The sequence below is a fragment of the Ustilaginoidea virens genome, chromosome 6 (genome assembly GCF_000687475.1).
Source record: "Ustilaginoidea virens chromosome 6, complete sequence".
NCBI lineage: Eukaryota > Fungi > Ascomycota > Sordariomycetes > Hypocreales > Clavicipitaceae > Ustilaginoidea > Ustilaginoidea virens.
The window spans coordinates 1,956,976-1,983,446 of NC_057321.1; the positions used below are offsets into that span (position 1 = coordinate 1,956,976).

At 47.4% G+C, this 26,471-nt stretch overlaps 9 protein-coding genes across 9 annotated transcripts; 4 read left to right on the forward strand and 5 right to left on the reverse strand.

Moving 5' to 3' along the window:
- Positions 1-2,566: 2,566 nt before the first annotated feature.
- On the forward strand, positions 2,567-5,744 carry UV8b_07433 (uncharacterized protein; the record flags this gene model as incomplete). Its single annotated transcript, XM_043144930.1, has 6 exons — positions 2,567-3,556; positions 3,617-4,857; positions 4,907-5,126; positions 5,179-5,349; positions 5,420-5,530; positions 5,586-5,744. The coding sequence occupies 6 exons, from the start codon at positions 2,567-2,569 to the stop codon at positions 5,742-5,744; spliced, it is 2,892 nt and encodes a 963-aa protein (XP_043000865.1).
- A 426-nt stretch (positions 5,745-6,170) lies between these two features.
- On the forward strand, positions 6,171-7,891 carry UV8b_07434 (uncharacterized protein; the record flags this gene model as incomplete). The annotated part of the gene is made up of 3 exons (XM_043144931.1): positions 6,171-6,789; positions 6,842-6,958; positions 7,017-7,891. 3 exons carry the CDS (start codon positions 6,171-6,173, stop codon positions 7,889-7,891), a joined length of 1,611 nt encoding a protein of 536 aa, XP_043000866.1.
- Positions 7,892-7,975: 84 nt separating this feature from the next.
- UV8b_07435 (uncharacterized protein) lies at positions 7,976-10,443 on the reverse strand (the record flags this gene model as incomplete). Its single annotated transcript, XM_043144932.1, has 8 exons — positions 7,976-8,050; positions 8,121-8,233; positions 8,290-8,504; positions 8,573-8,718; positions 8,776-8,784; positions 8,954-10,073; positions 10,181-10,302; positions 10,363-10,443. 8 exons carry the CDS (start codon positions 10,441-10,443, stop codon positions 7,976-7,978), a joined length of 1,881 nt encoding a protein of 626 aa, XP_043000867.1.
- A 597-nt stretch (positions 10,444-11,040) lies between these two features.
- On the forward strand, positions 11,041-11,535 carry UV8b_07436 (uncharacterized protein; the record flags this gene model as incomplete). The annotated part of the gene is made up of 2 exons (XM_043144933.1): positions 11,041-11,299; positions 11,357-11,535. The coding sequence occupies 2 exons, from the start codon at positions 11,041-11,043 to the stop codon at positions 11,533-11,535; spliced, it is 438 nt and encodes a 145-aa protein (XP_043000868.1).
- A 269-nt stretch (positions 11,536-11,804) lies between these two features.
- UV8b_07437 (uncharacterized protein) lies at positions 11,805-13,028 on the reverse strand (the record flags this gene model as incomplete). The annotated part of the gene is made up of 1 exon (XM_043144934.1): positions 11,805-13,028. One exon carries the CDS (start codon positions 13,026-13,028, stop codon positions 11,805-11,807), a length of 1,224 nt encoding a protein of 407 aa, XP_043000869.1.
- A 785-nt stretch (positions 13,029-13,813) lies between these two features.
- UV8b_07438 (uncharacterized protein) lies at positions 13,814-17,133 on the forward strand (the record flags this gene model as incomplete). Its single annotated transcript, XM_043144935.1, has 4 exons — positions 13,814-14,084; positions 14,137-15,321; positions 16,063-16,655; positions 16,783-17,133. The coding sequence occupies 4 exons, from the start codon at positions 13,814-13,816 to the stop codon at positions 17,131-17,133; spliced, it is 2,400 nt and encodes a 799-aa protein (XP_043000870.1).
- A 1,168-nt stretch (positions 17,134-18,301) lies between these two features.
- UV8b_07439 (uncharacterized protein) lies at positions 18,302-18,995 on the reverse strand (the record flags this gene model as incomplete). The annotated part of the gene is made up of 3 exons (XM_043144936.1): positions 18,302-18,399; positions 18,460-18,734; positions 18,799-18,995. The coding sequence occupies 3 exons, from the start codon at positions 18,993-18,995 to the stop codon at positions 18,302-18,304; spliced, it is 570 nt and encodes a 189-aa protein (XP_043000871.1).
- Positions 18,996-21,478: 2,483 nt separating this feature from the next.
- UV8b_07440 (uncharacterized protein) lies at positions 21,479-22,789 on the reverse strand (the record flags this gene model as incomplete). Its single annotated transcript, XM_043144937.1, has 3 exons — positions 21,479-21,788; positions 21,895-22,478; positions 22,706-22,789. The coding sequence occupies 3 exons, from the start codon at positions 22,787-22,789 to the stop codon at positions 21,479-21,481; spliced, it is 978 nt and encodes a 325-aa protein (XP_043000872.1).
- A 2,151-nt stretch (positions 22,790-24,940) lies between these two features.
- UV8b_07441 (uncharacterized protein) lies at positions 24,941-26,041 on the reverse strand (the record flags this gene model as incomplete). Its single annotated transcript, XM_043144938.1, has 1 exon — positions 24,941-26,041. One exon carries the CDS (start codon positions 26,039-26,041, stop codon positions 24,941-24,943), a length of 1,101 nt encoding a protein of 366 aa, XP_043000873.1.
- Between the last annotated feature and the right edge of the window lie 430 nt (positions 26,042-26,471).

Here is a 26,471-nt window from a genome sequence, read left to right on the forward strand (position 1 = left end):
AGGCCTTTTACTACCGCTGCTGCTACTACCGCCGCCTATTTACGCCCCTAAGAAGTAAATGCCTATTTAGCCTTCTACTAAAGGGCCTTATAATTATCTACCTAAAGGTAAAAATAGTTAGCTAATAATCTGCGCTATATATAAATTAAAAATATATCTTTACTCCCCTAGTAATAGTTTTTTATGCATTTAAGAGTTTTTATATTAAGACCTAATTCCTAGGGGTCTTCTCTAAGGGTATATATATTTACCTACTAAGGCATAGGGATAGTAAGCCGCCCTAATCCTTATTTATATTAGCCTCGCTAGAGAATAGGTATAACCCAGCCTATACTTTATTAACTATAGTATTAATACTTAGGGTCTTCCGAGCGTATTAGATATAGCCCGTATAGCTATACGTATAGTTCTCTAGGCTACTATATAAGGGTTAAAAGTGGTTTTATAGCGCGTTAGACCTATATTTACCCCCTTATCCAATATCGCCGACCGTTTAGGCATTTTTGCTTCTACTATTACTATTCTTATTCTTATTATTATTATTATAGCTATTACTATTGCTATTATTACTATTACTACCGATCTACTAATAGGGTTAGTATCGGCCCTATACTACGATAGAGGGGTTATTATATACTTTAGAATTAGTGCTATAAAGGAAAAGAAGAAAAAGAAGAAAAGGCATAAAGATAGGGGGTATTACTAACCTATATACTAATATAATACCTAAGGCTAATCGCTCCTATCTTTAAATTCAGCTTACTTTTGCCTATACATTATAGACTAACGCACCCGAGATACGCTTAGGCCCCTAAAGGTGCGCGCCTAGTAAGAATACTACTAATCCCACCCCTTTAGCCTCACCTTCCCCTTATTTCGCACCCAATAGTACTCCGACCTAGGCCCGATACTCCTGGAACCTATACTCGCACTCTTCCTAAGCAATACCGCTAAATATAGTCCTAAGCGGTTGTGTACCCTACTCTCTTACGTACCGGATATCTGCCGCCCCCGCTATAGGGCGATATAAAGTAGAAATTAAAATTGCAAAAAGGGTTTTCCCCTTAGCTGCCGGGTTTTTCCTTTCCAAATTATCTCTATAGAAGTACTAGATAGGTTATTTAGCTCTAAATAGCCTCTAGCGTAATTTAATAATAATAATTAGCCTAAATAGGAGATATAATTCTTCCTCTTAGTCTTATAGCTATTGCAATTCTTATAACTGCATAATACGCTTACAAATAGTAAATGCAACCACTATAGTATCTAAGAGGGTTGCTGCCTTAGTTAGGGTATTTATAGTAATATTTTATATACTTAATTATATTGGGTTCTCCTACGAGGCGCTTATAGATCTTATAATATAGGGTGATATTTTAACCTTAGTAAGCCTAAATGAAGCTTTAGAATTATAAAAGTTAGAAAGGCTAGGTAGGGTCAATCTAGTATATTAGACTTAAGCTTAAGGAGGGATCAGAAGTATCCCAGACTATATGGCTATATATACGTGAGTCTGCTATAACTCGCGGCTAGTTTACAGGGTCTACGCCTCTACTATAACTCGCAGCCGGTTTATAGAGTCTGCGCCTCTATAGTCGCCGACTACCCTTATATCCTCTTCCTAGGATTATAGGTCCTGTCCTACGTCCTATTCTATAGTCACGGGGCGGGACCTTATAGTAAGGTAGGCTTTAAGATAAGATTTATTAAAAAAGTGGTTAGTAAGGCTGGATTATAGTGAGGCTGCTGATATGGCATAACGTGGCATAACGGGCATTATAGGAAGCCCTCTTATTAGTTACTTTAGATGTCTAGGCCTATCCTTTTTTATATATATATAAAATAGCTTTCCCTTTTTTTTTAGATAGTAGAATAACAATATAATTGAATCTATTAATGCATTATATGTCTTTTAACTCTTTTTTATCTTCTCTGCGTTTCTAGTTATTTATACTTGCCTCGCTTTTATACTTGCCTTACTTTATAGCACTGATATAATCATAGGACTTAGTAACAAATCTAGTATTTACACTAGGATTAAATCATAGGTCGCGGATAATTTTATATTATTTAGCTAGTTAGTAAAGTCTTATTTTATATTAACCTTTAAAATTGCAATAACTATAATAAGTAACCCAAATATTTAAATTTAACTATTATATTATTTATGTATATTTGTTAAGGATTTGGGCTGTGACAATAACTTACTAATATATATATATATATATATATATATATCCCCAAAAAAGTACTAGATAGGTTATTTAGCTTTAAATAGCTTCTAGCGTAATTTAATAATAATAATAATATATATATATAGCTATAATATAATACATTATAAGGGATGGAATATGTAGCAATAATATTAACCTGAGTAATAAAAGGGATAGCCATGACATATCATAAGTACCTATCGTATTTATATATCTATCTTTATTTACCTCCTTAAAACGTCGCGGCTCTTAGATGGGCCGACACCCGAGGTGCAACGAGTATAGGCAGGTCGGAAGAACGTGGCTCACATTGGCCCGTCTGAATATTTCAATGGCGTATCGTTCCCGGCAATATGTTTTCGATTTCGACTTTGCCCGCCAAACAGTCTGTTAGCGAAACAATAACCGTTCTCAGCAGACGCCTGAGTTCCGCAACTCTTCTCGAGGATCGAAGAGCGGCGATTCTTGGCCTGCGAAGCTTTGCTAAAGACTTCCCAGCATCTGTGGCCTCCGGAGCATTGAGAAGCCTGATCGGAAGCCTAGCTAAGGATAGCGATGATGTCGACACGGTGAAGATAGTCCTGGAAACGCTGCTATTGCTTTTCAGTCCCAATAAGAATAGCCCTGAAGCCTCCGACGAGATAGTTCTTTGGCTTGCAGATGAATTCACGCAACGCCAAGACAATATAACACGTTTGCTAGACTTCGTCGAATCGAACGACTTTTACTCTCGGCTCTACTCGCTCCAACTTCTTTCTGCCATCCTTTCAGCGCGTCCTTGCCGAACTGAAGAATGCTTGTTCACTGCGCCGCTAGGCATAAGCAGGCTTGTCGCTGTTCTCGATGACAAACGCGAGGCGGTACGAGATGAGGGCGTTGGTCTTCTGATCTCACTTACGCCAACATCGACAGAATTGCAAAAACTTGTTGCTTATGAAAATGCATTCGAACGAATATTCGCCATAATAGACGCGGATGGTTCGCTTGTGGAAGGAGGAAGAAATGTGGAGGATTGTTTGATTCTGCTGGCCAACCTGCTACGTCGAAACGCCTCGAATCAGTCAGTTTTTCGAGAATCTGGTTGTATCACTAAGCTATCCGCTTTACTAGAAGGGTTGCTACAGGCCCAAGTTCCCGAAGCTGACATCAACATCGCGCTTTGGGCTAAAACCCAACGTGATCGCAATATCTATGCATTTCTCGCCGTTCTCCGCCTTTTCTTGTTACCCGGGTCGGCTGGAGTTGTACTCAACCAGCAGGCGTTTTGGAAACAAGGCGTTATCTACAACCTTCTTCAGCTGGCCTTCTCTCACGAGGAGCGACAGATTGCCATAAAAGCAGAGGTATGTGTACATTGTTCGAGCCTTTCAGAAATTGAGCTAACTTTAATCCGCCGTATGCAGGCTTTGGTCACTTGCGGTGACATGATCCGAGACTCGAAAGCTTTGCAGGAGAGTTTTGCTCAGCTCATGGTTCCTGCTCCTTTGCTTGTCGATGACTCAGGCGGGACCCCGACTGATGGGGTGGGAAAGACCTACGTTATCGACGGTTTATTGGACCTGACACTCAACTGGTACGATCAGTCAGTGTTCAATCTTCGATATTCGGCCTGCGAATGCCTCAAGGCTTACTTCTCGAAGCACTCAGAGATAAGGCTTCATTTCTTGTCAAGAGCAATTGATGGGTATATGGCAGGAACTGAGGAATCCGCCAACATCTTGACTGTTCTGTTGACAACAGACCAAACGAGGCTCATTCGTGACCCTTACCGTCAATGGTTTGCTTCAGTGATTGCCTTCCACCTGCTTCAGGATAATTCTACTGCAAAGGCGAAGCTACTCACTGTAACGGAAGGAGATGCTTCCAAAGGAGAAGAAGTTGTCACCTGTATACAAACAATTTCTGCTCATTTGATTACAGGAATTTTTCGGGGGGACAATGCTCGAGTTTTAGTAGGGTATCTCATGCTGCTCCTGGGCTGGATCTTTGAGGACCTCGATGCTGTCAATGACTTTTTGGCGGAAGGGAGCAACATACAGAGTCTCCTTGAAATCGTCTCGCGGCCCGTCCTATCTGAGGGGGAGGGGGAGATAGTTCAGGGGCTTTGCGCATTGCTGTTAGGAGTCGCCTATGAATTCTCAACAAAGGATTCTCCACTTTCGCGAACAAGTTTTCACGCAATTTTATCCAACAGATTGGACCGGGAGCATTACCTGAATATTTTAATACGACTTCGAAGTCATCCACTGGTAAGAGACTTCGAAGTGACCCCGCAAAAGCACCGTCCGTCGACTGGTAACAGCCTCCCGGACATCTTTTTCGATGCACTGTTCCTTGAATTTCTCAAAGACAACTATAGCCGTATTGCAAGATCGGTTGACAGAGCGCCAGAGCTGGAGATCTCCTTTGTCACCAACGGTGTTCAGAAGGGAATATCGAGAGAACTGGTAGATACACTCCGTGGTAAAATTGAGGAGAAGGATCGTTCTTTGGAAGAGTCAAATGTCAAGCTAGTGTCTCTCGAGGATGCCCTTCATCGGCGTGAGGCTGAGCATCGACGATCAATTCAAGTTGCGGCTCTTGAGGTCTCCAAGCTGAAGGCAGCACTGGATGACGCAGAACGAATCCACGAAGAAAAACTTAGGTACGTCTCACTTGTCAGTTATCGGATGTGCTGCTCATACGAGTAACAGACTTTTGAGTCTACAACAAACGGGGAAAGACGCGGACTACGAACGACACATCGCAACTGTAAAAGCCCAGTTTGCTTCAAGTGAGATCCAACATAAGAACGAACTTTCACAAGCACAAGAGGCAGCTCGATCAGAAGTTGAACGAATCCAGTTACGAGCCGAAGCAGAGGCGGCTAATCTTAAGGCTTCAATCAATCGTCTCGAGGTTGATTTAATCAAGGTATATCATGCGACGTTGCTGTGGAAATTCCTGGTTTAATACGGTCAAGTAGGCTGAGAAAACAAGATCACTCGAGCTACAAAGTCTCAAGGAAGAAAACGCTACGCTTCTAGCCCTCGAAATTGGCAAGAAGAGGGAAGCAGAGGAACGATGCATAGAATTGCAAGAAAAGCTTGGCAAGACAGTTGTCGAAAGAGATGGGTTGCAAGAAAGGATTCAATCAGTAAGTGCCCAGCAGCTCTGGAAACAACGCATTGTGCTCCAAAACATCAAGAAGAAAGCTAACTTGTTAGATCGAGACAACGTATAGACGCGAGTCAGCGGCCAGGGCCTCAACGCAGTCTGAGCTTGATGACTTGCTGATCGTATTTGGCGACTTGGAAGAGAAGGCTGCGAAATATAAGGTGCGTAGGTTTGAGTAAATTATGCTGACACTAGCTGACGGCATCTAATGTAAAGGCCCGGCTTCGAAAATATGGTGAGATCGTATCAGATATTGAGGATGAGGGTGAGGATGAGGATATGGACGAAGCCAATGAGAATGAAGAGTCGGATTTGGCCGCGGCAAATGGTCGACGACATCGAAGTCTGGACGCATCAGATGACGGAGTTGATTAGGTACATACCTTACCTACCTAGGTAGGTTTCTGTTAGGCAAACACGCAAACCTACCCCGTACAGCGATGTTCTATATATCAAGCCCCGTTAGATTGCATCAGAGGCAGGCCCCTCCCCCCACCACCACCCCACTTGAAAGACTTAACGGTGTACCAGACCCAAGCTTGCAGTGGGACTTCCAAATGATCAAGCAGGACACAAAACCATATTTTCTGGTTAACTATCTAGTGTTTGTTTACCTGAGTGGAGAGGCAAAGAGAAATCAGTGTTAGTAGTTATGGTCATAGATATCTCTCTATAGAGGAGAGCCTTATCCAGCCTTATCCTTTATGAAATATGTAGTAGAAGACATAGACTAACTTAAACTTCGATCTTTGAGAAAGGATTTATCGTCAAGAGACACCGTCTCCGCAGCCGACTGCCAGAATGGAGCACCAGATTGAGCATCAACCCTCACCATCCTCTAACTCCGACTCCTCAGAAGGGAGCAACTGGCTTGATGTCGAGCCTGACATGGAATGTGTCAAATATATATCCCTCTTTGATGCGAACTCGTTCAAAACGCTCCCCGAAATGCTTGAATATTGCAAGCAGCAGCACAATTTCGACCTCATGGCAAACGCTCGTCGCCTCCGGCTCGACTTCCTCGGGACCGTGAAGCTGGTGAATTTCATTCGCACCTACATCGAGAGCCAATCTGCACTGCCGGAAAGAATTTCGGCAGAGGACATTGACAACGAGCGCTATCTGAAGCCAGTGCTTGAGGATGATGCGGTTCTCTTCTCTCTTGATGAAGTATTGGAAACCGCTGGTGAAGACGAGAAGTCGGCGTCATATATAGTGAATGACGCAGCCAGTGACCTTGAGCGAAGCAAGGCATTAGAAGCGGAACTACAGTCCATTCGCGAAAATTTCGCAAACTATCGACTTGCGGTAGAGCAGACACTAAATCGTCGCTGGGGTGTCGATGATACACCCAAGGCATCTCTTGGTTCCAATTGCAAGGATCCGTCGGGCTATTACTTTGAGTCGTATGCTGCGCATGGTATGAAGCTCCAAATCTTTCGATGATCCTTAGTGCTGATTTCAAAATCTAGAGATTCATGAGACAATGTTAAAGGACTTTGTCCGCACTAATGCGTACCGTGACTTCATTTATCAGAATAAACAACTCTTCAAAGACAAGGTAGTGCTGGACATTGGATGCGGGACCGGTATATTTGCCCATTTGTTTTCTATCTTATGTGACCTTGTTTTTTAACCGGCCCACAGGAATTCTGAGCATGTTTTGCGCGAAAGCTGGTGCAGCTCGCGTAATTGGCGTGGATAAATCCGACATTATTGACAAAGCTCGAGAAAATATTTTCAACAACAACCTGTCAGACATTGTAACCTGTGTAAAGGGTAACATTGAGGATATGACGTTGCCTGTCGACAAAGTCGACATCATCGTCAGCGAATGGATGGGATATTGTCTACTGTATGAAGCCATGCTGCCAAGTGTTCTCTTTGCCAGGGACAAATATCTGCGGCCTGATGGCATTTTGATTCCTAGTTCTGCAACACTCTGGATTGCGCCGGTAAGAGACGAAATTTATATCTCGGAGCATATATCATACTGGCGAGATGTCTACGGCTTCGATATGAAAGCAATGCAGGAAGGAATATATGACGAGGTTCGGATTGACACTATGCCAAAATCCTCGCTTTGCGGCGAACCGTTTTCTTTCAAGGTTCTGGATTTGTATTCAGTCAGTCCCGAAGACCTGTCTTTCAATGCGGAATGGGCTACGGAGATGAATGCGGTGCCCGGGGGGGTAGACGGGTTTCTTATTTGGTTTGATACCTTTTTCTCGCCCTCCAGAACTGCCTCGCTACCTCAAGCCATGACGACACCTCATACTTTTAGCCTTGCTGGTCCAGGTAATGTAGCATTTACTACTGGTCCGGACGGTCCAGAGACTCATTGGAAGCAAGGCCTTTTGCTAGCAGAGCCGCAAGAGTCCACTCAACCCATATTGACGCTGCACCGCCTGGTTGGGAATATAACTTTCTCTGCACATTCTGACAATGCACGAGCTCTCTCGCTTCGTATTGCATGGTCCACGGAGCATGGCGAAAATGTTCAGACGTGGGAACTAAAATAGGCGACATCGCAACTATATGTAGACATGAGAACTGTTCGCATAATCTTTTCCCCTTCCTAACCAAACTTCAAAGGTCGTGTGCCTTCACAGATGAGGTACTTCGAGACTCCGAAGTATCAAATTCACAATACTTGTAAAGCCTTCCCCGAGAATGAAACCCTTTGAAAGTTAGCAATCTCAGTTAGAAAGAAAGAAAAGGAGCAAAAAAAAACAGACAAGGGAATCCTACAGATGCCAATATAATGAGTTGCAAGCTCGACTTCCTTAAACGGCTCGTCCAATACCAGCAAATGATACCGCCTGCGGCTCGAGCCAGAGTGAAAGAGGGTACATTGTATATCCCTGTGTACAGTTGGTATACCATCCTTTACGTTTCGCAGAGAAAGACCAAGACCTACCGACGGCAACAGCAATTCCACCAGGAATCCATGGCCGCCAAGACTTATTGGCCCCCACTGTGCGTAGCAAGGTTGTGATGCTAAATATGAGCGCAGCTGCAATGGCCCATTCTCTCGCCATGGATGGTAGACCTTGCCCAGTCACTAATCTCGCTGTGAAAATCCACACATAGGCGGTAGGGACCTGGAAAAGATCACCAGGAATGGTGTAAACGCTAGTCATCAAAGATAGTGTCAACTACAGTATAATATAGGTAATAAACAACTGGACGTCAAAGCTTACGCTGTGTACACCTGATAGATAAACGCACTGAGTATTGCCCCAGCGGTAGCGCCTATAATCTGTCCCCAAAATTGGGCGCTGGGAGCAGCTCCAAGCAGATGGCCAGTCTTGAGGTCTTGCATCAAATCCCCTGCCTGTAATGCGCCCTAGATAGAACTTCTGGTCAGGTTGAATGATGGTTCGCTTGAACTTGCCCGACTTACAGCTTCGGACTATGCATCAGTTAGCAAGGATACATATTCTTTCTACATGAAAGTAGCATCAAACAAGACATTCGATTAACCAAAGAAGGGAGGGAAAGTAGAAAAGGAAACGTCATAATGGAATGACATGGATTTCTAGCCTCTTAACTGAGATAGAATGAAAGCCAGCTTCTCTTACCACGGCACCTGCAACAAGATTAATGAGGACACTGGATTTGTTGGATTGCGGAATAATGACAGCGAAAAAGAGCTGAGCAAGCTTGCTAATTCCCGAGACTGGGTTGAGATCCGTCTCTCCTAATGCGCGCACACCCATTATACTCAGAATCATAGCCATGAACACCGCTATGACTGTTGCATATAGGGGGACTAAGTCTCCGAATACGAAATGTGTTGTTCCGATGCACAGTAAAATCGATATGACCAATCCCACAAGAACCTGTTTCCTTCCAATGCGCTGCTGAACGGGAGCATCGATTTCGGAGTCGCTTTCTACGTCGCTAGCATGTTGAGACGTCTCACTTAGCATCGACGGTGATTGGTTCGGTGAGCCTTCGTCGTCGTTGTGCAGCAGCGAATACCTCTCGGATTCTTGCCCAAAAATAAACCTCCCTTTTCTGTGCAGAATGCCGCAAAAGCTGAATATGTGCTCGGGCATCGATGTGAGCAGGATTGACTGTAGTCCCACATATCCAAGGCTAACAACAGCATCAGCCAACATTATTGCGAGAGATATCCAAACAATCCAGCCTTTACTGCCATGCTCCCAATCATCTACTAGTCCAGGAGCCCAGCCTTCATGCTTTGCCAGAGGACTAAGCAAACCCCAACCGATGATAGCACCCAGAGTCATATGCAGCGTAGTCTCCGGTCCCATGATCATGCCTTGACCGACATAGGCGAGACTAGGGTTGAAAGTCCACAGCCACTTGTTTGCAGCGACTGTGCCAAAGATGGGAATGTCGCGAAGAATCGGAATAAAATAAGTCAAGATTGTCAAGGCACCCGAAAAGAAGAAGCAGATGAGCAAGAGACTCATATTTACCCCCTCATCAGACAGCTCAGCAGTGCCTGAATCGGTGTCGCTCTGGGGTTCATAATCGTGGTCACTCTCCTCGGTCAAAGGACTTTGCAATCTTTCCCTCGGAACAAGACTCGCGAAACCACCTCGCGAAACCCTTTCGAGTTCATCTGGCTCGGATAACTGACCTCCTTGGCCGTGAAGCACGGATATGAGTATAGCAGTACTGAAGCCACTTGGGAATTTGAGTCTTTCTCGGATAATGACTTGTCGCCGCCTGTTACATATATAAAATTTGGATCGTTAGCGAAGTAGCACCACCTAGCAGGGATCACCGGATATCTTGAATAAAGCCTAGGGCTCCTCTGATGGCGCATGTCTCACAATGGTACGGCGAACACGACCCCAAAATAACACAATCCCAAGGACCAGACTATAAGCTGTGTAGTGTCGAGAGATATAGGCCCATTCTCTTCACTTTTTAGGAGATAGTTCATTGCCGGAATCTATCGATGGAACCGGTCAGTCAGTGCCCTTCGTTTGGAACAGAGTTCCCATAAACCTACCACTCCTACAAAGCCGCAGCCAAGCGGCATGATAGCCATTCCGCCGGCGACGCTTTGCAACAAAACATTCTCCACCGGCATGAATGGGAAACGCAGGCGAGGTTGTAGGACCTTAAATATACCATACCCCATAAGGCTGGAAGGCATGGACATAATAGATACCCAGCCAGTTTGTAGCCCAAAATAGACATTAGCAGCACAGATGATAGTGCCCACGGCCAATCCAGCCAGCACACTACGCAGCGTGAAACTCTTTCCAGGAACCATACTATAAATTCGTTTTCAACGGCAGGGAGAAGTTAAAGCAACATGATCAGTTGATCAACGGTACGGGAGTACAGTCCACTACCGGGTCGTGGTGGTGGACCTGTGGTCCTAAACTCGTTAGCGCCATTTACCGTTCCCCCTCCTAAAGAGAGATGGCTTATCTAAGAGATGATAATACTCATCACGTGGTATACATACCCTTATGTATAATAACCCCACTTCGCTCGTTACTTTCCGGCCCTAGGGCCACAAGCCCTTCATTCAATTTTGGTAGGTTTGCTAACCCGCAAACATCACCAACCGTTCACGACGAGGTCACCAGATACATCAGTACGTGTCGCGACACAGAGACTCCTTCCCAAATATTGCTGAACCGACGGCCCTGATCTGTGAAACTGACATATAGCAGTCATGGCTGGAGGTAAACCTCGTGGTCTAAATGCGGCGCGCAAGCTGCGAACAAACCGAAAGGACCAAAAATGGGCCGACCTTCACTACAAGAAGCGTGCTCTGGGTACTGCCTTCAAATCATCTCCTTTCGGTGGATCTTCCCATGCCAAGGGAATTGTTCTCGAAAAGGTTGGTGTAGAGGCAAAGCAGCCCAACTCTGCTATTCGAAAATGTGTCCGTGTTCAACTGATCAAGAATGGCAAGAAGGTCACTGCCTTCGGTACGTCCTAAGCGCAAAGTGCCCAGTTAATGCGTCATTTTCTAACTTATTCATCAGTTCCTAATGACGGGTGCCTGAATTTCGTGGACGAAAACGATGAGGTTCTACTTGCTGGTTTTGGTCGGAAGGGCAAGGCCAAGGGTGATATTCCCGGTGTTCGTTTCAAGGTTGTCAAAGTCTCTGGAGTCGGTTTGTTGGCTTTATGGAAGGAGAAAAAAGAGAAGCCCCGCTCGTAAAAGGACTGGGACTTGTTACAGATTCGACGTATTGGGTCATATTTTCGGCATAAGGAGTCATCGTCTTTGGCTTGTATTGGCATCACGGGTTGGGCTTGGACCATATGAGGCCAGAGTGATCCGTTAGACCTAAGAATAAAAGACTGTTTCTTTCTGAGTGGTTATGAATCGCGCAGGTTGCTAGGCCTTCACAAAGGTGCATACAAATGATGTACACATAAGGTGTCTATTTTACATCTCCAATAATCCACTACCCGATAATAACTTGACTACCGGTTCTGCGGATTTTCAGAGTCGTCTTCAGATAGGCGAATGAGGTAGTCAGTAGCCAGTCCCAAGGTGATGCTGCCACCCGTGATCCAACAACCGTTTACAAACCACCACCAACAATTTTTCACATCCTTCAAATTGACCCTTTTGATCATAATTCCCAGGCTTAAAGCAGCTCCACCACAGCTCACGACGAAAAAGGCTGGTCCGGCACCTGAGGCTAAACCTGCGGCTGTGAGGAGACATACTTGTGTCGCACCCAGCCCTGTCAGAATTTTCTTGGTGTTAGCATTATGCTTCAAAGCTATACTTTTAATGCCAGCTTGAGCATCGTCTTTGATATCCATATGCGCATATATCATGTCATATATGACGGTCCAGGCAATGTTGGAAGTGTAAAGGCAGGCCGCGGTGGTAAGAGCTGCCCAGTGTGAAAACAGGTCCACACCTAAAGCTGGAAATCCCATGATTGCTCCCCATGAGAAAGTCAGACCGAGGATAAATTGGGGGTAGTTGGTCACTCTCTTGGCTAGGGGGTAGCTTGCCACGAATAGGAGACTTGGTATGCCATAGAACAGGCAGGTAGCAGGGAATTGAATCAATATTCCCAACCCGGCTAGAAGTTGTATGCCAGTAAAGACTACACCTTTAAATGGAGAGATAGCACGACGAGCGATGGGTCGAAAGCGAGTACGTGTGACGTGAGGATCAAGATTTCTATCCCAAAGATCGTTGATAGTACATCCGGCACCACGCATGATCAATGCGCCGGAAAAGAATAGCAACGATGTTCCGAACACTGCATTCATGGATGCAATTGGGGATGCCATTGGAGCTGCCATGAGAGTTGAAAAGAGGCAAGGGAAATAAAGGTAATAAGTGCCCGAAGGTTTGTCGATTCGGATGAGCTCTGCATAAGGAACCCATGATGCTGGGATCATTGACAATAGGCCAGATTTTGGAGGCTCATATTCTGAACAGTGCTCCTGGGTATCTGGTATGTTCGACGGCCCAACCGCCGATGTCTGCGGATGAAATGGTTGACGAGGCAGGGTGAACTGCGGTCCGGATTTCCAACGCTTTTGAAAACGACAACGAGAATGCAATTCAACAGCAAATGCAACACGCTGTGATGCAGCTTTGCAGACAATTCCGCCAGAGGCTTTAGGTAGCGTGGTATGACCCTTCTTTCGCAGAAGTCCATGCCTCATTGCTAAAGACATTGTGTCGCCTGTCCACCTCGAGTGGGTTTGGTCACGACAAGTTCTGAGATAGTGCTGCATTGATGAGTGTTGAAAAATGCGGCATTGAAATATTGTGAGTAAGCCCAACGTACGAAGCGGGTACGGGGTAGTTACTGAAGACTACCCACCTCCTATTACCCAAAACTGTAATAAGTTTCTTTCCACCTAATTATCATTAAAAGTACTTTACATACTATACATACATAGGTAGTTTATTTTATAAAAAGGGATTTCACGCACGAATGCATCGCCTGAAAATCACAATCCTGGAAATTTAATGCGCGATATGCAAGAAGTGCCTTTTTGTTGGTCCTTAACCTAACCTATGTCCTAGAGGTAGGAAAAGCGTGGGAACATACCTATTCCGTTTCAGGCCTAGTTGCTACTACGTACTTCTGTATTTCCAGGTTGAAAAGGCCACGTGACCATTATAGAGCATCCTCGATAACATACTTGCAGACTTGTTTGGAACCGGACTGCCTTCCGTAACGACCTCCCATAGATATCTATCCTCACTGAAAAACCAAAGGTTACTTACGGCTTGCAGCCTGCCTTAAGTACTTACATTGTATTGTACGCATAATATCCGTCACGAGGGACGGGGCCCGTCAATTTCTGTCCAAATACTCGAGAGCTGCAAAGACCTGTTCACGATCAACACGCACAGATCCTTGTGAGATACAACTCACTCGTTTCCAGACTTTCCAGTCCGACTTGGAGGCCAGTCCCTGCATGCTCTATTCCCGCTCGCAGTGATTACAGTCATGCCTACGTCACTCCATCCGCAAGCTAAATTCGACCCGTTCCCGCCCGACTTGGATCTGTATAGCTTGGTAGATCGGACGCCAAACTTTAACTGGGTTCAAAGGGTATCGAGGGCGCAAATTCGCAATCTAGGCCAACTAGAGTTCGAAAAACTTATTCAAATACACGTCATCGCCGGAGGCAAGCCACTCGTCATTGATGGCTGGGATGCCGCATTGCCCAAGTGGCTATTTAATGTTGAATGGCTAGAGAAGACGTATGACAAGAAACGTCAGTTTTTGCCCTATTCTGTTCCTGTGCTGTTATTAATTTTATTTCACAGAGGAAAACGTACGTGACATAACGGCCGGAACCGACATTCCCATGACAACTGGTCATTATCTCAGATCGATGAAGCAATTGACAAACCAATGGACGCCGCAAAATTTCAGAGACGAACGCAGACAAAGACTGTATCTAAAGGACATTGACTGCCCAGCTGAATGGCGGGACGCTTTGCAGAAGACTTTGCACCCGAATCTGTTTTATCTGAACGAAAATGTGACAACCTACTCAAGTTCCAATCTGAGTAACATGGAACCCACCGGGGAACAGAAAGGTAACGGTGAACTTGACAGTGCAATTGCTGCCGCCCCAGCAGGTGACCTCATGTCAAGTCTTCCCAAAGAAATGCGAGCAGAAAACTTGATGTGCTATATTGGTCACGAGGGAACGTATACGCCGGCTCATCGGGAAATGTGTGCATCCATCGGACAGAACATTATGGTCGAGGCTTCCGGCGATAAATCCGGAGAGAGATCTGGAAGCTCCATTTGGTTTATGACCGAAAGCAAGGAACGCGATGTAGTCCGTGAATACTTCTTGTCAATGCTGGGCCATGACATTGAGATTGAAAAGCATTTTGCGCAGATCAACGCCTGGAAAAAGGCACCCTTTGATGTTTATCTGGTTGACCAGCGACCTGGTGATTTTATCATTATTCCTCCTCTTGCAGCCCATCAAGTTTGGAACAAGGGCACGAGGACGATGAAAGTGGCCTGGAACCGCACAACACCTGAGACGCTTCGCCTCGCACTGCACGAAGCGCTTCCCAAAGCGAGATTGGTATGTCGCGATGAACAATACAAAAACAAGGCCATCATCTATTACACACTTGAAAAATATCACAATTTGTTACAAGAGATGGACAAGCAGGAAGAAATTACCCAAAACAGCTTTATGGGTTTTGGTCGAGACATCGTGAGGAGCTCCCCGCATGCCAAACGGTTGTCTGCAGATTTCAGATCTCTCTTCCAGCTTTTTACGGAGATTCTTATTGACGAGGCTTTCGCTTACGAAGAAAAGAAGGTGGAGCTAATACCCTTCGACTCTTGCATCACTTGCTCATACTGCCGGTCAAATATTTTCAACCGGTTCCTCACCTGCAAAAATTGTGTCAGAACCCTCGTGGATGGCGAGGATGATGCCTACGATATATGTATGGAATGCTACGCCATGGGAAGATCCTGTGCGTGCTTATCTGGTCTACAATGGTGTGAGCAGTGGCAATGGTCAGGGTTGATGAAGAAATATGAGTCCTGGCACCATATGATCATTGCGAATGATGGTTTTATCGACTTGCAAGACTCTCCTCCACCTTTCGAGGTAGCACGGCAAATTGCTGGGAAGAAATCTGTAGCGCAAATATGCCAAGAAGCCCTGATGAGACGCCCTTGGAAGGATATCACAAAGCAATATTATGACAGGGAACCGAGTGATTCGGATCAGTCTAATGTTGATGACAAGCCACCGAAGAAACACAGAAGAAAGCAGAAGAAAGGCGAGGTCAGGCGTTGCCACGTATGCTGCCACAAAGATTACAGTTATCGTGTTCACGAGTGCTCTAATCCGGAATGCGCAGAAGCATACTGCTATGGCGTGCTATACAGGGCATTTGATATGATGCCACAGGCAGTTCTACAAGAAGAATTTTGGCAATGCCCTAAATGCTTAGGAATTTGCAATTGCGGACACTGTCGACGTGCAGGCAACACCAATCCGTATACTCCTAGGAACACATCCCTTGGTCATGACACCCGGCCAATTGCCGACGACCGCAGTATCGAAGCACTTGTTGACTTCCGTGTTCATAATCTTTCATGGCTCAAAGCTGCAGGGGAAGAAAGCAGAAGCAAAGACAGCAGGAGAATGCAACGGTTGCGTCAACAGGCAAAAAACGCCAAGGCACGGAGTACGTGGGAAAGTCTAGACACGGAGACTGTTATCCAGGAAGACGCGGAGCAACACAGTGAAGCGAATGAGGCGGCCATGACGAAGACAAATCAAGAGAGCCATTTTGACGAAGGCCATCAAAGCCAGGACTATTCTGCGATATCATGGAGTGGTCATGATGCCACAGAAGTGTTGAATGAAGGCCCGGAGGCTAAAGAAAGCGACCAGGCGACATTCACCGCTGCAGCTGGCAGTCCACCTGGAACTTCCTATCCTGATCCATCCACAAGTTCCGGCTATGGAATCGGCATGGGATACTACGAACAAGATGATACGCCTGACAAGATCTTGTTCGACCCCTACAAAGCGCCGCCCGCCGGCGCAATGACGCTCAACAGCCTCGAGGTATCCGACTTCGTGAAAAGGTCCATTCGCGCGGCGAAGAGAAAAGCAAAGCGAGAGAACGAGGATCCAGACTTCATTGTGGGAAAACCGCATCATAAGAGGGTCCGCCATCATAGTAGCACAGAGATTATGGATAACATGGATCCGGCTCTCGTTGATCCAAGTCTATCTTTAGCACCATCGAGTTCAACCCAAAAGCGACATCAATATAACAATGCAGGCGATGTTCGTGGTGCAATAGGACTTGCCAGTCCCTCTTTAGTACAGGTTGAACGGCCTGTTGGATCTCCTTATACTTCCCACGAACCCTCGCTTCGCCATGCCAAACCACTAACGCCATACGTGGAAGTAGACGATTTGGAAGCAGAAGCTGAAGAGGCAGAAGCTGAAGAGGCAGAAGCTGAGAAGGCAGCAGCTGAGAAGGCAGAAGCTGAAAAGGCAGAAGCTGAAAAGGCAAAAGCTAAAGAGGAGAGTGCCTGGAGGGAACCACAAGACAACGATCAGGTGTCCAAAAACCTCTGCAATATGCATTCAACAAATGCAGATGCGGACTCAGATGACTTGGTCCATGCTAGCCTTCCTGTATATGAGCCAAGACTACGATCAGCTTCCGCCGGATTTGCCTCGGAACAGAAATCGAAGAAGCGTGGCCGGCCTCGACAGTTACCCCTGCAGCCGCGCACATCCCACGAACCAGACTTAGGTCACGAAGGAACATCCTCAACAAGTATTAAAGTTGTTAAGAGAGGCCGTGGCCGACCTAGAAAGTCCCACAACGATACCGCCGCATCATCAGTTCTGCCACACAATGAGTCAGCATTCTCTGACCATGATAATGCAGACCATTATAGGAGGACCTTCAACCTTGGGATATCGTCTCCCGGCTCGAAACCACAACATCAGCACCATGGTAGGGCTTCGCAAAGAAGCACTCCGGTTGCGGAGTCGGACGTTGGGAAAGCTCAATTGCATGAGAAGGATGTTGAGTCTCGTGGGAGCTCAAATAGCAATACACCCTCACCTAGACGACTGGTGCTTAGAAACATGCGGTCGAGCTCAAAATCGCCAAGTCGCGGAAACGAACAGTTTATGTCAATGGCGGAACGGCTAGCCCTTCGAGGTAAAAAGTTCCGGATTGGTCGACGAGGCACTGGTAGCTCCCTAGCGAGAGGAAAAGGCGCTCCGGGAACTGTATCCCAAACTGCGAAAGTTCATGGAAGACATTTCTTCGGTGATAGGGCAGAACGTGGTCCTGGGGAACGGCTTCCAATAGAGAAATCGTCGTTAAACAAGACTGAAGTCAAGACATCGGATCCTAATCCTCTGGAAAGCGAAAAGAGACCAGACTTTGATCAGCCAGCAAACTCGGGCAAACGGAAAACAATCGTGAGATTGACAGACTTGGTACCGAGCGAAGACGAGTATAATAGCACAGTTGAAGAAGGACGCGTGGAGTCATCGAGTGATACCAGTGGTGACAGTGATGACAGTGACATTCCTGCGAATAGTTCAACTACTTGGCGTTCAGCCGTATCCAACTCGCAGGTGGCTATTCAGGGACGAGGCAGGGGCAGAGGAAGAGGTCAACGCAGGGGCAGGGGTAGAGGGAGGGGCAGAGGAAATGCACAAGGGCGATTAGGGGGTCGAGCAAATACCCGACTACATAGTACTTTATATTAGAAAACCTTGATTTTCTTTTAAACTATTTTAAGCATTTTTATTTTAATTTTTTTTACTTATATATTTACGCTTTTCACCGACCCGGGCCTGATATCCCGCGGGAATTCTTTAATTATTTTTTTTAAGTAAATGAGAAATAAAAACCCGAGTTTTAAAGACGACTTAGTTAAAGGCAGGAAAAAGTAGCGTCGTTATGAGTTGACAAACACCTGGTATGCCATAATCATAACCCAGACCAAGAAGACTAAGCCGGTTAATCCCATAGCAAATATTAAGTGCCAAGATTGACCTTGTAAAATGTCAGCCATTGACCCCCATATAACGGCCTGGTGATGATGATCTAGCTCACATATATTCTTCTGTTGCAGCCAAGCCAAAGTCTCTTGATTAAGTCCATGAGGATTTCTATTGAACACCTGTAGACTGCAAGTACTCTGTATAGAGCCGTCTGGTCCCCAAAGCTGTACAGACACGACAACCAGTCCTACGAGCCACATGACGAAGAGCACAAAGGCGCCAATCATGACAATGGCCGGTAATAGGCGGCGGTTGGCGATGAGCCAGAATATCCCGCCAATAAAGAGAAGGGCAATGCATCCAACCGTAATATAGTAAGGGAAATACCTGGTGAGACCTCGTTAGCAAATATAAGAAGGAGGGGGAGGAGGAGGAATGTCTCGAAAAATACCACGGTATTGGCAGGTTCAACTGCAGCTGTATCTGAACAAAGGTGGAAAATACTCCGACGATGCTCGCAGACGAGATGAGCATGACAAAGATCCAAAAGTTGAGCTGAAGCGGCGGCCAGTTATACGTGCGTATGTGACTGATTGCTCTTCGCGGGTGCGCAATCGAGCTGCTGGTCAACGCCGATGCAGCCTTCATGATCACCGTGGTTGGGTTCTGCAATAGCATATAAATGCAACACCCTCAAAGACAATATCGTAGGTACTGGGGAAACGCCAGGCGCCAATGCCCAATTCAAATATCAGCCAGCGGAAAGCCAGGTCAAGCTCTATGGGGTGTTGCTCCTACTGCCGTGGGGATACGCTTCGTCTCGTCTAGACGGAACCAGTCCTTGGTTGTCCTTTGCCCCCTCCGTAGGTCAATCTCGATGACTGCACGCACCACCGCGTCTTTGGTCGTTGGCGCCCCCGACAAATGCTTGAGACGGAAGAGTGCTGTTGATCCCTCGTGCCGCCTGCCATATATATATATATATATATTCCTTTCCGTTGAAAGGTTCAATGCCTTCCGATATTCGGGCTCGGGCAGCGCACGGCGGTGACGCTCGGGTACTCGGTAGCCCAGCGACAACTGCCATGGCATCCACAATTGTGCCCGAAAGGACAGACGGCAGCGGCTCAGGTCCAGCCTCCTGCTGCCACGTCGAGTAACTCCTAATAGTGACGGGGGCACCCGGTTCCTGTCAAATGGCTTTCGCTGCCGTAAACCCGGTGGGTCAGGAGCCATGCATTGTATGGAGGAGTCTGCAGGCTGCAGCGGATTCGGCTCAATGCACTCCGTAGAACTCGGGTGGCTGGGTGCTTGGCTGTCTTGGATCACGGATTACATTACAGCCTGATCGGGGCGGCTGGTGCAGAGTAGACACGGTCATGAATGTATTTGCAGAGGGGATGATGTCGTTGGACTCGGTAGGAGGTAGTTAGTGCCCAAGCTGATAGCGACAGCAATCATGTTGTTTCCTTGGCTCGGTTCGGCCCTTCCGCGTGCGTCACCTTCCACAATTAGCAGTTGGCTACTGCAACAAGTCGCACCGGATGTTGACACTTTTCTCACAGTGAAAAGACCCCCTAGACACAGTTGCCCAATATTAGACCGACTCAGGGAGCCAGGTGTTCATGGCGGCAAGTAGGTAGTCCGATGACAACGTCGAAGCAATGAGCACCGGGGATTGAGTGCCCATACTCTGAGTCCGTTTCATTGAATGTCCAAGCCCTAAGATTGTGCTCGACCCAAAAGAAGAAGGCAATAATCATCAAGTGATGAAATAAACTCGCCATACGCCTAGATGCCCTCTTTTTAGTAAGGGTCATTAGCAGCAAGCATCCCCTTTTCGCTGCCGAGCATGCTAATTGTGTGGCGCCGGTGGCGTACATCCGAGACCGGATCTTAAATGTACCTTCCTATGCATTTCTATGTACAAGATTACTTCTAGCGCATAATTATTTGCTCAAGTTCCTCTGCATAGAGAGGAGGCTTACTAATAAGGAAATTTTGCTCAGCGCTATAGACTTCACTTATAAGAAGATTGCATAGCGAGGTACTAACTGCTATATAATTTGCTACATAGCAGATAGAGAGAGTTGCGTCTGTTAAGCCCAGCATGGTCTTCAGCCAAGGATGGGGAGATGCTCAACCCTGTGTTAGTAAGCAATTACTACATATTGATTTTGAAATAGGTAGGATAGAACGCTACGTCGCCGCAGTTCTGGACCAACCCAACCGTCCCGTTGCTTCCTTCTTCCAAGTTCTACTGCGCAATAGCAAGCGAGGCTGGAACTTGCATCCGTGCGAACTTCCTACCGGGAACACCAAACACGGGCCGCAACGTGCATTAGCTCGGCTACATCCAGCGGGCGGTTTACGAACTTGCAATTAGGACAGCGGTGTGGGACCCGTTCTCGGCTCGTTCCACCAAACGGCCCGCACAATGCGTCACTGACAGGTACACCAGGCTCCGAACCATGGCTAGCTATTTTGCGGCGACGCCTTATGCTGTATTTAATGACGGTGTTCATCATCTCGACACGCATGCGCGCCTGTTCGATTCGGTGTCAACTTGGTGTCGATGCAAGGTACTATTTACGTATCGAGACATCTATCGCAAGGCTTTGCGAAAGATGCCAAGTGACACGGGCTATGCATGTGTGCCTCTTGGACACGGGGCATCCATTTTCGCCCCTCAACGGTGTCTGCAGGCAATGTATACAGTACTTTGGTCCAAATTCCTGGGGCTTCTATCCTACTGGTTTATTCTCACGTATAATATCAGTTCGTCGCCAACCCTAACTTTGGACAAACAACAGTTGCGCCGTCATCGGTCCGTCTGGTCATACATACATCTCGACAGTGGATCAAGTCTAACTGTTCTAGGCATTCTTCCGTGCCACCGTAACATCAAAGCATACTGATTGTAACCCGAGGTGTCTGTTGTCGGGTCATTCATTCATGAAGTTGTTGGTCGGGATTGCAAATTTCTTCCTCTTCCTCTTTCCTTCTTCTGTTTTTTTTTTTTTTTTTTTTTTATTTTTTTTTTTTTTACGCGTAGCGGTAGCTATTGTTGTTTCATCCTGGTTGTCATCGTTGTTGGGTTGGCTTTTGACATGCTCGAGTATGGATAGCCCTTACAACAATGTCTCACCCAAAGCGCAACGTACAAGTGAGCAGCCAGCTCTCACTGTCTCCTGAGCACCAGCCTCAGTTGTAGCCAAGCTGGGATTAACCTCAACAAGATCAATGGCTACAAGGCTGCCAGTCTGGTGCACAGCTTCGCAAATGTAGTCGCCCTCGCGAAGGGTCAGACCGCCACGGACAGGAGTGCCGGTGCTAGGAGCCCACATGGGATCAAGGGCATCGACATCGAAGGATAAGTGGATCGGAGTATCGGCGCCAATATAAGCGAGAGCCATTTCGACGACACGGCCAATGCCATAGCTACAAGCACGTGACAGGAATTTGCGTCAGTTCGTCTTTGCTGCCTGCCTACTACACAAGAATCCGGGCTGCTGTGCTGGTGGGTTTCCAATGGCGCGCCACTTACCGATCAACATCAAACATGCTAAACGCCTTGATGCCCTTGTCACGAAGGATTTTCTTCTCGGCTTTGTCGACATCGCGAAGACCAATGTAGACGAGCTTCTTCACATTGAGCAACATGTCGTCCTTGATCCAGCCAAAGTATTCTTCCTTGTCGCTCTTTGCAATGCCAGACGCAAATGCAACGGGCATGCCATGAATATTGCCGCTATCGCTGCCCTCGGGGGTGTTTATATCGGCATGGGCATCGACCCAGATTAGAGCGATTTCACGGTTTAGACGCTCGCGAACAGCCTTGGCACTACCAGTGACAGTGCCAATGGCAACACTGTGGTCACCACCAAGAGTCAGGACGAGTCGACCCTCCCTGGCGTGCTCGTAAACCTGTCGCGAGATCTGGCGGTTGACGGCCGAAACAGTGCCGGGATTCTTCATGCCACGATGGTCAGGATCCGAGGCGGGCATCAGCTCCTCGTATTTTTGGACTTTGGCGTCGCCATGGAGCTTGTAGCCAAGTTCGCTCTGGATTTGGGTAAGAAGCCCGGACGCGATGAGAGCTTCGGGGCCGGCATCGACACCAGCCTTGGGCTACGAGTGGAAATCGTAGTTGATTAGCTCCAAGAACCGCTGAGACAGGCGCTGATTCAAGCTGTGGCGTTTGGGTCCAAGGTGATGGGCCGGGGTTGGTGTGGGGGGGGGGGGGGGGGGGCAGGAACTGTCAATAAATAATACACCAGGGTGTTGATTGTGCCCACCGCCCACCGCCCACCACCTTGACTTTTTAGGAATTCGAATTTGGCGTTGCTTTGACTTACTTGGCCCTTTGAGAAACCAACTGCAACAACACCGAGGTCTTGCGGGTTGGACAGGAAGCGGCTCTGAATGATGTCGGTATTCATTGCGGAATCGACTACAATGTTAACACTTTTTTTTTTCCTTCTCCCTCCTTTTTCCCAGTGTGATATGATGTAGATCCACTTGAGTTGAGCCGCTCAGGGTAAAGGGTAAAGAGGTGCGTCGGGTGTTGGGCGCAGGGCGTACGTAGGGCGTAGGGCGTGTGCGAGAATAGCGCCGGGGATGGATGCCGGCGAAGATTCCTGGAGGAGGGACAAAAAAGAGGAAGAGGGCTTTTTTTTTTTTTTTGGTCTTCGAGAACAAAAACAGAGAAGAAAAAAAAAGAAGGGGAAGGGGGCCAGAATAGGGCAAGATAAATAAACGTGTCCAAAAACAAAAAACAATGGGTGGGTTGGCAAAAGAAGGGAGAAAGGGGGGGGTGAGGCTGTCAGAGAAGTATGGAGACGGAGAACGAAATACCGCGTATGACGGAAATAAGAGAAGGAAAAAAAATTTGGCTCGGCGCGAGTCGGTTTCCAGTGGGTGAAGCTAGAGATGTTAAGCTATACTTCTAAGTGCAGGTACCATGAGAAGGTGGTTTACGGCAGGGGTTCGCCGCGGGTGTAACGAGACATTAAGAGATGCGCCACCTGGGGCAACGAAAGAGGCCAGGCGGAATGTCTCTTGACAGCAATATAGAGAGGCGGCTTCGGGGCAACGGGTTCTCGCGCAACTTGTACGAAGTATCCGTACAAGGACATGATAAATGGCTTGATGCGGGCAAAGCTGCGGCAAAGCAAAGCCCAACATGCTGGCAGACCAAAGTGCGCACCTTGCAGAGACGAAACCCCACAGCCACTATGAGGGCATTTCCCGCCGTGACAAGTAACTGGTAGAACTGGGATGGAGGTACCTACCAGACCTATACGCAGCCAGTCAGTGTTTGCAGAGTCGGCTGAGACTGCTGCGGGCCGGCAGCCATCAGGAAACTTTGCCTTGGACGTGGACGAAATGGATGCGAATCGAGATAGGGAGCACAAGCAGGGAAGGAACGACAGCGACCACATGCACGACAAAAAGTCCGGATTCTGGGTCGCCGTTGCATCTGCAACAATCAAAGCCTTGACTTCCCAGAGGGGCCGCTCAACTACCCAAGTACCTACCGAGTACTCACCTGTGTAATTTTGAGGAAGTGTACACGCTGGTACCTAAGTAGATAGATAAGCATTTCCTCAGCTGCTATGCCTAAAATGGAAGATATACCTCCCTGTACCTTTTTTTTTTCAATATATAAACGCACCTCTGACGCGGGTATAAACGGTAAAAAGCTTAAGCAGTCTCCTTACAGGGGAATAATATAGAGAGGGACACCTTTAAAGATCCCACTTCCTTTTGGGTACAGATCCCGTTGCATGTTTCAGAATCGCAGCTGTTGGTGTTCAGTTGCTCGTTGTGGATACACCTCCTGCCGCCGCCCGGTACGGACCAGCTCCACTGGCGGAACCAACTTAAGAGGGAACCGGCCGGCAAAGCCGGCACTAACCACGGTGGTGCCACACGAGCAAGAGCAAGCACATGATCATGGTGATCCGTTGCATCCCAGCCGTATTTCGTAACCAGCCCAAGGTGAGTTTCCTACGTGCCGAGCTTGGCCAGATATCCAACCCCCTATCTCAGAATCTGAATCAGTTAACGAGGGTGGGTACCCTCCACCCTGCTGCGTTGGTTCCTTTCCCTCCAGGCCTATAAAAAATTTAGGAAAGATGGGTAAGTGTTGTGATAAGGAAAAAAGAAATAGAAACATAAAAGGCGTCAAATTGGTTAATGCAATTCGGTCTATTTGGTCTATGAGAGCGCTTTGCATGACAAAAAAAGACGAGGCTGCTTCGCCGTAAATACCCAACCCGCGTCAACGGCTCCATCTCATACATGTGCCTTGTCATTTCATTATATTATTCGTGTCGTCGTGCCATTGAGTGTCATGATACCATTCGTTTTAGGTCGAGAGACAGGTATTTGCTGTCAACCGGTGTTTGAAGGAGTACAAAACCGGGTCTGCACCAGCCGCAGACGCAAATATATAAATCTCAGCCACCACCCTCATGGATCGAAACTTGACTTGCCGTCAACCACGTGCCTCTCTCGAGTTTCATGTTCTCGAGTTGACAGTCCGCGCAACCGCGCAACCGCGCAACCGCATTCCGAGTCTCGAGAGCTTATGCCGAATCCATCTCCATAACCTCCATCGTCCAGTACGGCAACTCGCGAGCCAGCGGATCTGCACTGGCAAGTTCCTCCTCGCCAGAATCGGGCTCGTCGAGCTCGTCGATTCGTGGAGCAGGAGGGTCCTGAAACATCAGGCTGACACGATGTAATCGCTTCGGCATCCGCCGCGCACTCGACCCGACGTCGTTGACGTCGAGGGTCCCAGCGTCAGAGTCATCTGAATCGCTCAATTCACTGTGCGTTCGCTTGCCAAAACTGCTGGACATGCTAACCCTTCGGTTCCGTCTCATTTCCATTTGTCTTTGGTGGAACAACATTTCTCCGTCAAAACCGGCAGGGGATTCGTCTTCATTGTCGGAAGTCTCGTTGCTGCAGTTGAGATTTTTGAAATCTCGTACCATGCCTCCATCGAAATCCTTATGGCGAGATCTGGATCGGCTCCGGTTTGATTCAATTTCAGTGGGGTGAAGTATCTCAAGCCCCTCGCATCCACTATCCATTGCGTCGATTTCTTCTATCACGAAATCGCAAACCAGGGTACTGCTGAACGCCGAGTCGGCCCAAGGCTGGTCGCGTGAAGTTTCAGCCTCTGAGTCAGCTTGCGACATGGATTCCGATGCAGATTCCGTCGCCAGTCGAAGACCGAGTCTTGAGTGTACCTTTTCATCCTTGTCTTGTTCTCTTTTATCCTCATCAACCCCATCTTTGGCTTTATCATCGTTGCGACTGTCATTTTTACCAACGTCGCAGTCGTCGCGGTCGTGGTCGTCGCGGTCGTCGTGGTCGTCATATCCGTTATCATCCTCATCATCATACGTATCACCTGGGTTCGTATCTGAATCGCTTTCATCGACAGATGATTCGGCGACCGGCGGCCTCGCCACATTCCGTGATTGCGCAGATTTGGAAAGTGAAGACTCTGCATCAGCATTGGAACTTGATGATGAGGATCGAGGGCTCAATTGTTCTGGACCAAGAACCCTCTGGTAGCTGAACTGATGACCATTACCAACAGGCCTGATGTTGGGGTCTTGAGCTAATGAGCGAGAATAGCGGAACAGGGCAGCTGGGTGCGGTGGCATGCGGGCCATGTGTGGCGACGTTGTGGGGGTGTCTGGCGGTGACGTTTGTCCTGTGGCAGCTGTGGAATGATCGATGTGAAGATGCTCGCGGGAAAGCTTAAGGCTAGGAGTCGACTGTTGATGCCGTGATTGATTGAGTCTGATCATTTTCGCGGCTCATTCACAGGAAAAAAAAAACGTATATATTGTGATCAACACAACTCTGTGTGCAATCGGTGGTCGGACTTTTCTCAATTTTGATTTTACCGCCCCTGGATATAAAGGGGAAAACGTGTGTTTGGCTGGCTATATCGCCGCCAGGCCTTTCGCAGCAGTAATCCTATCAGCAGAATGGGTGCGAACTGCAGGCCCTGCCTGTGGGGTAGGAGCTAGATCGTTTGATAGTGAGGGAAGTACTCCGTAGAGGGTCAGCAGTGGCGGAAACCCAGTGTCGCCCAGT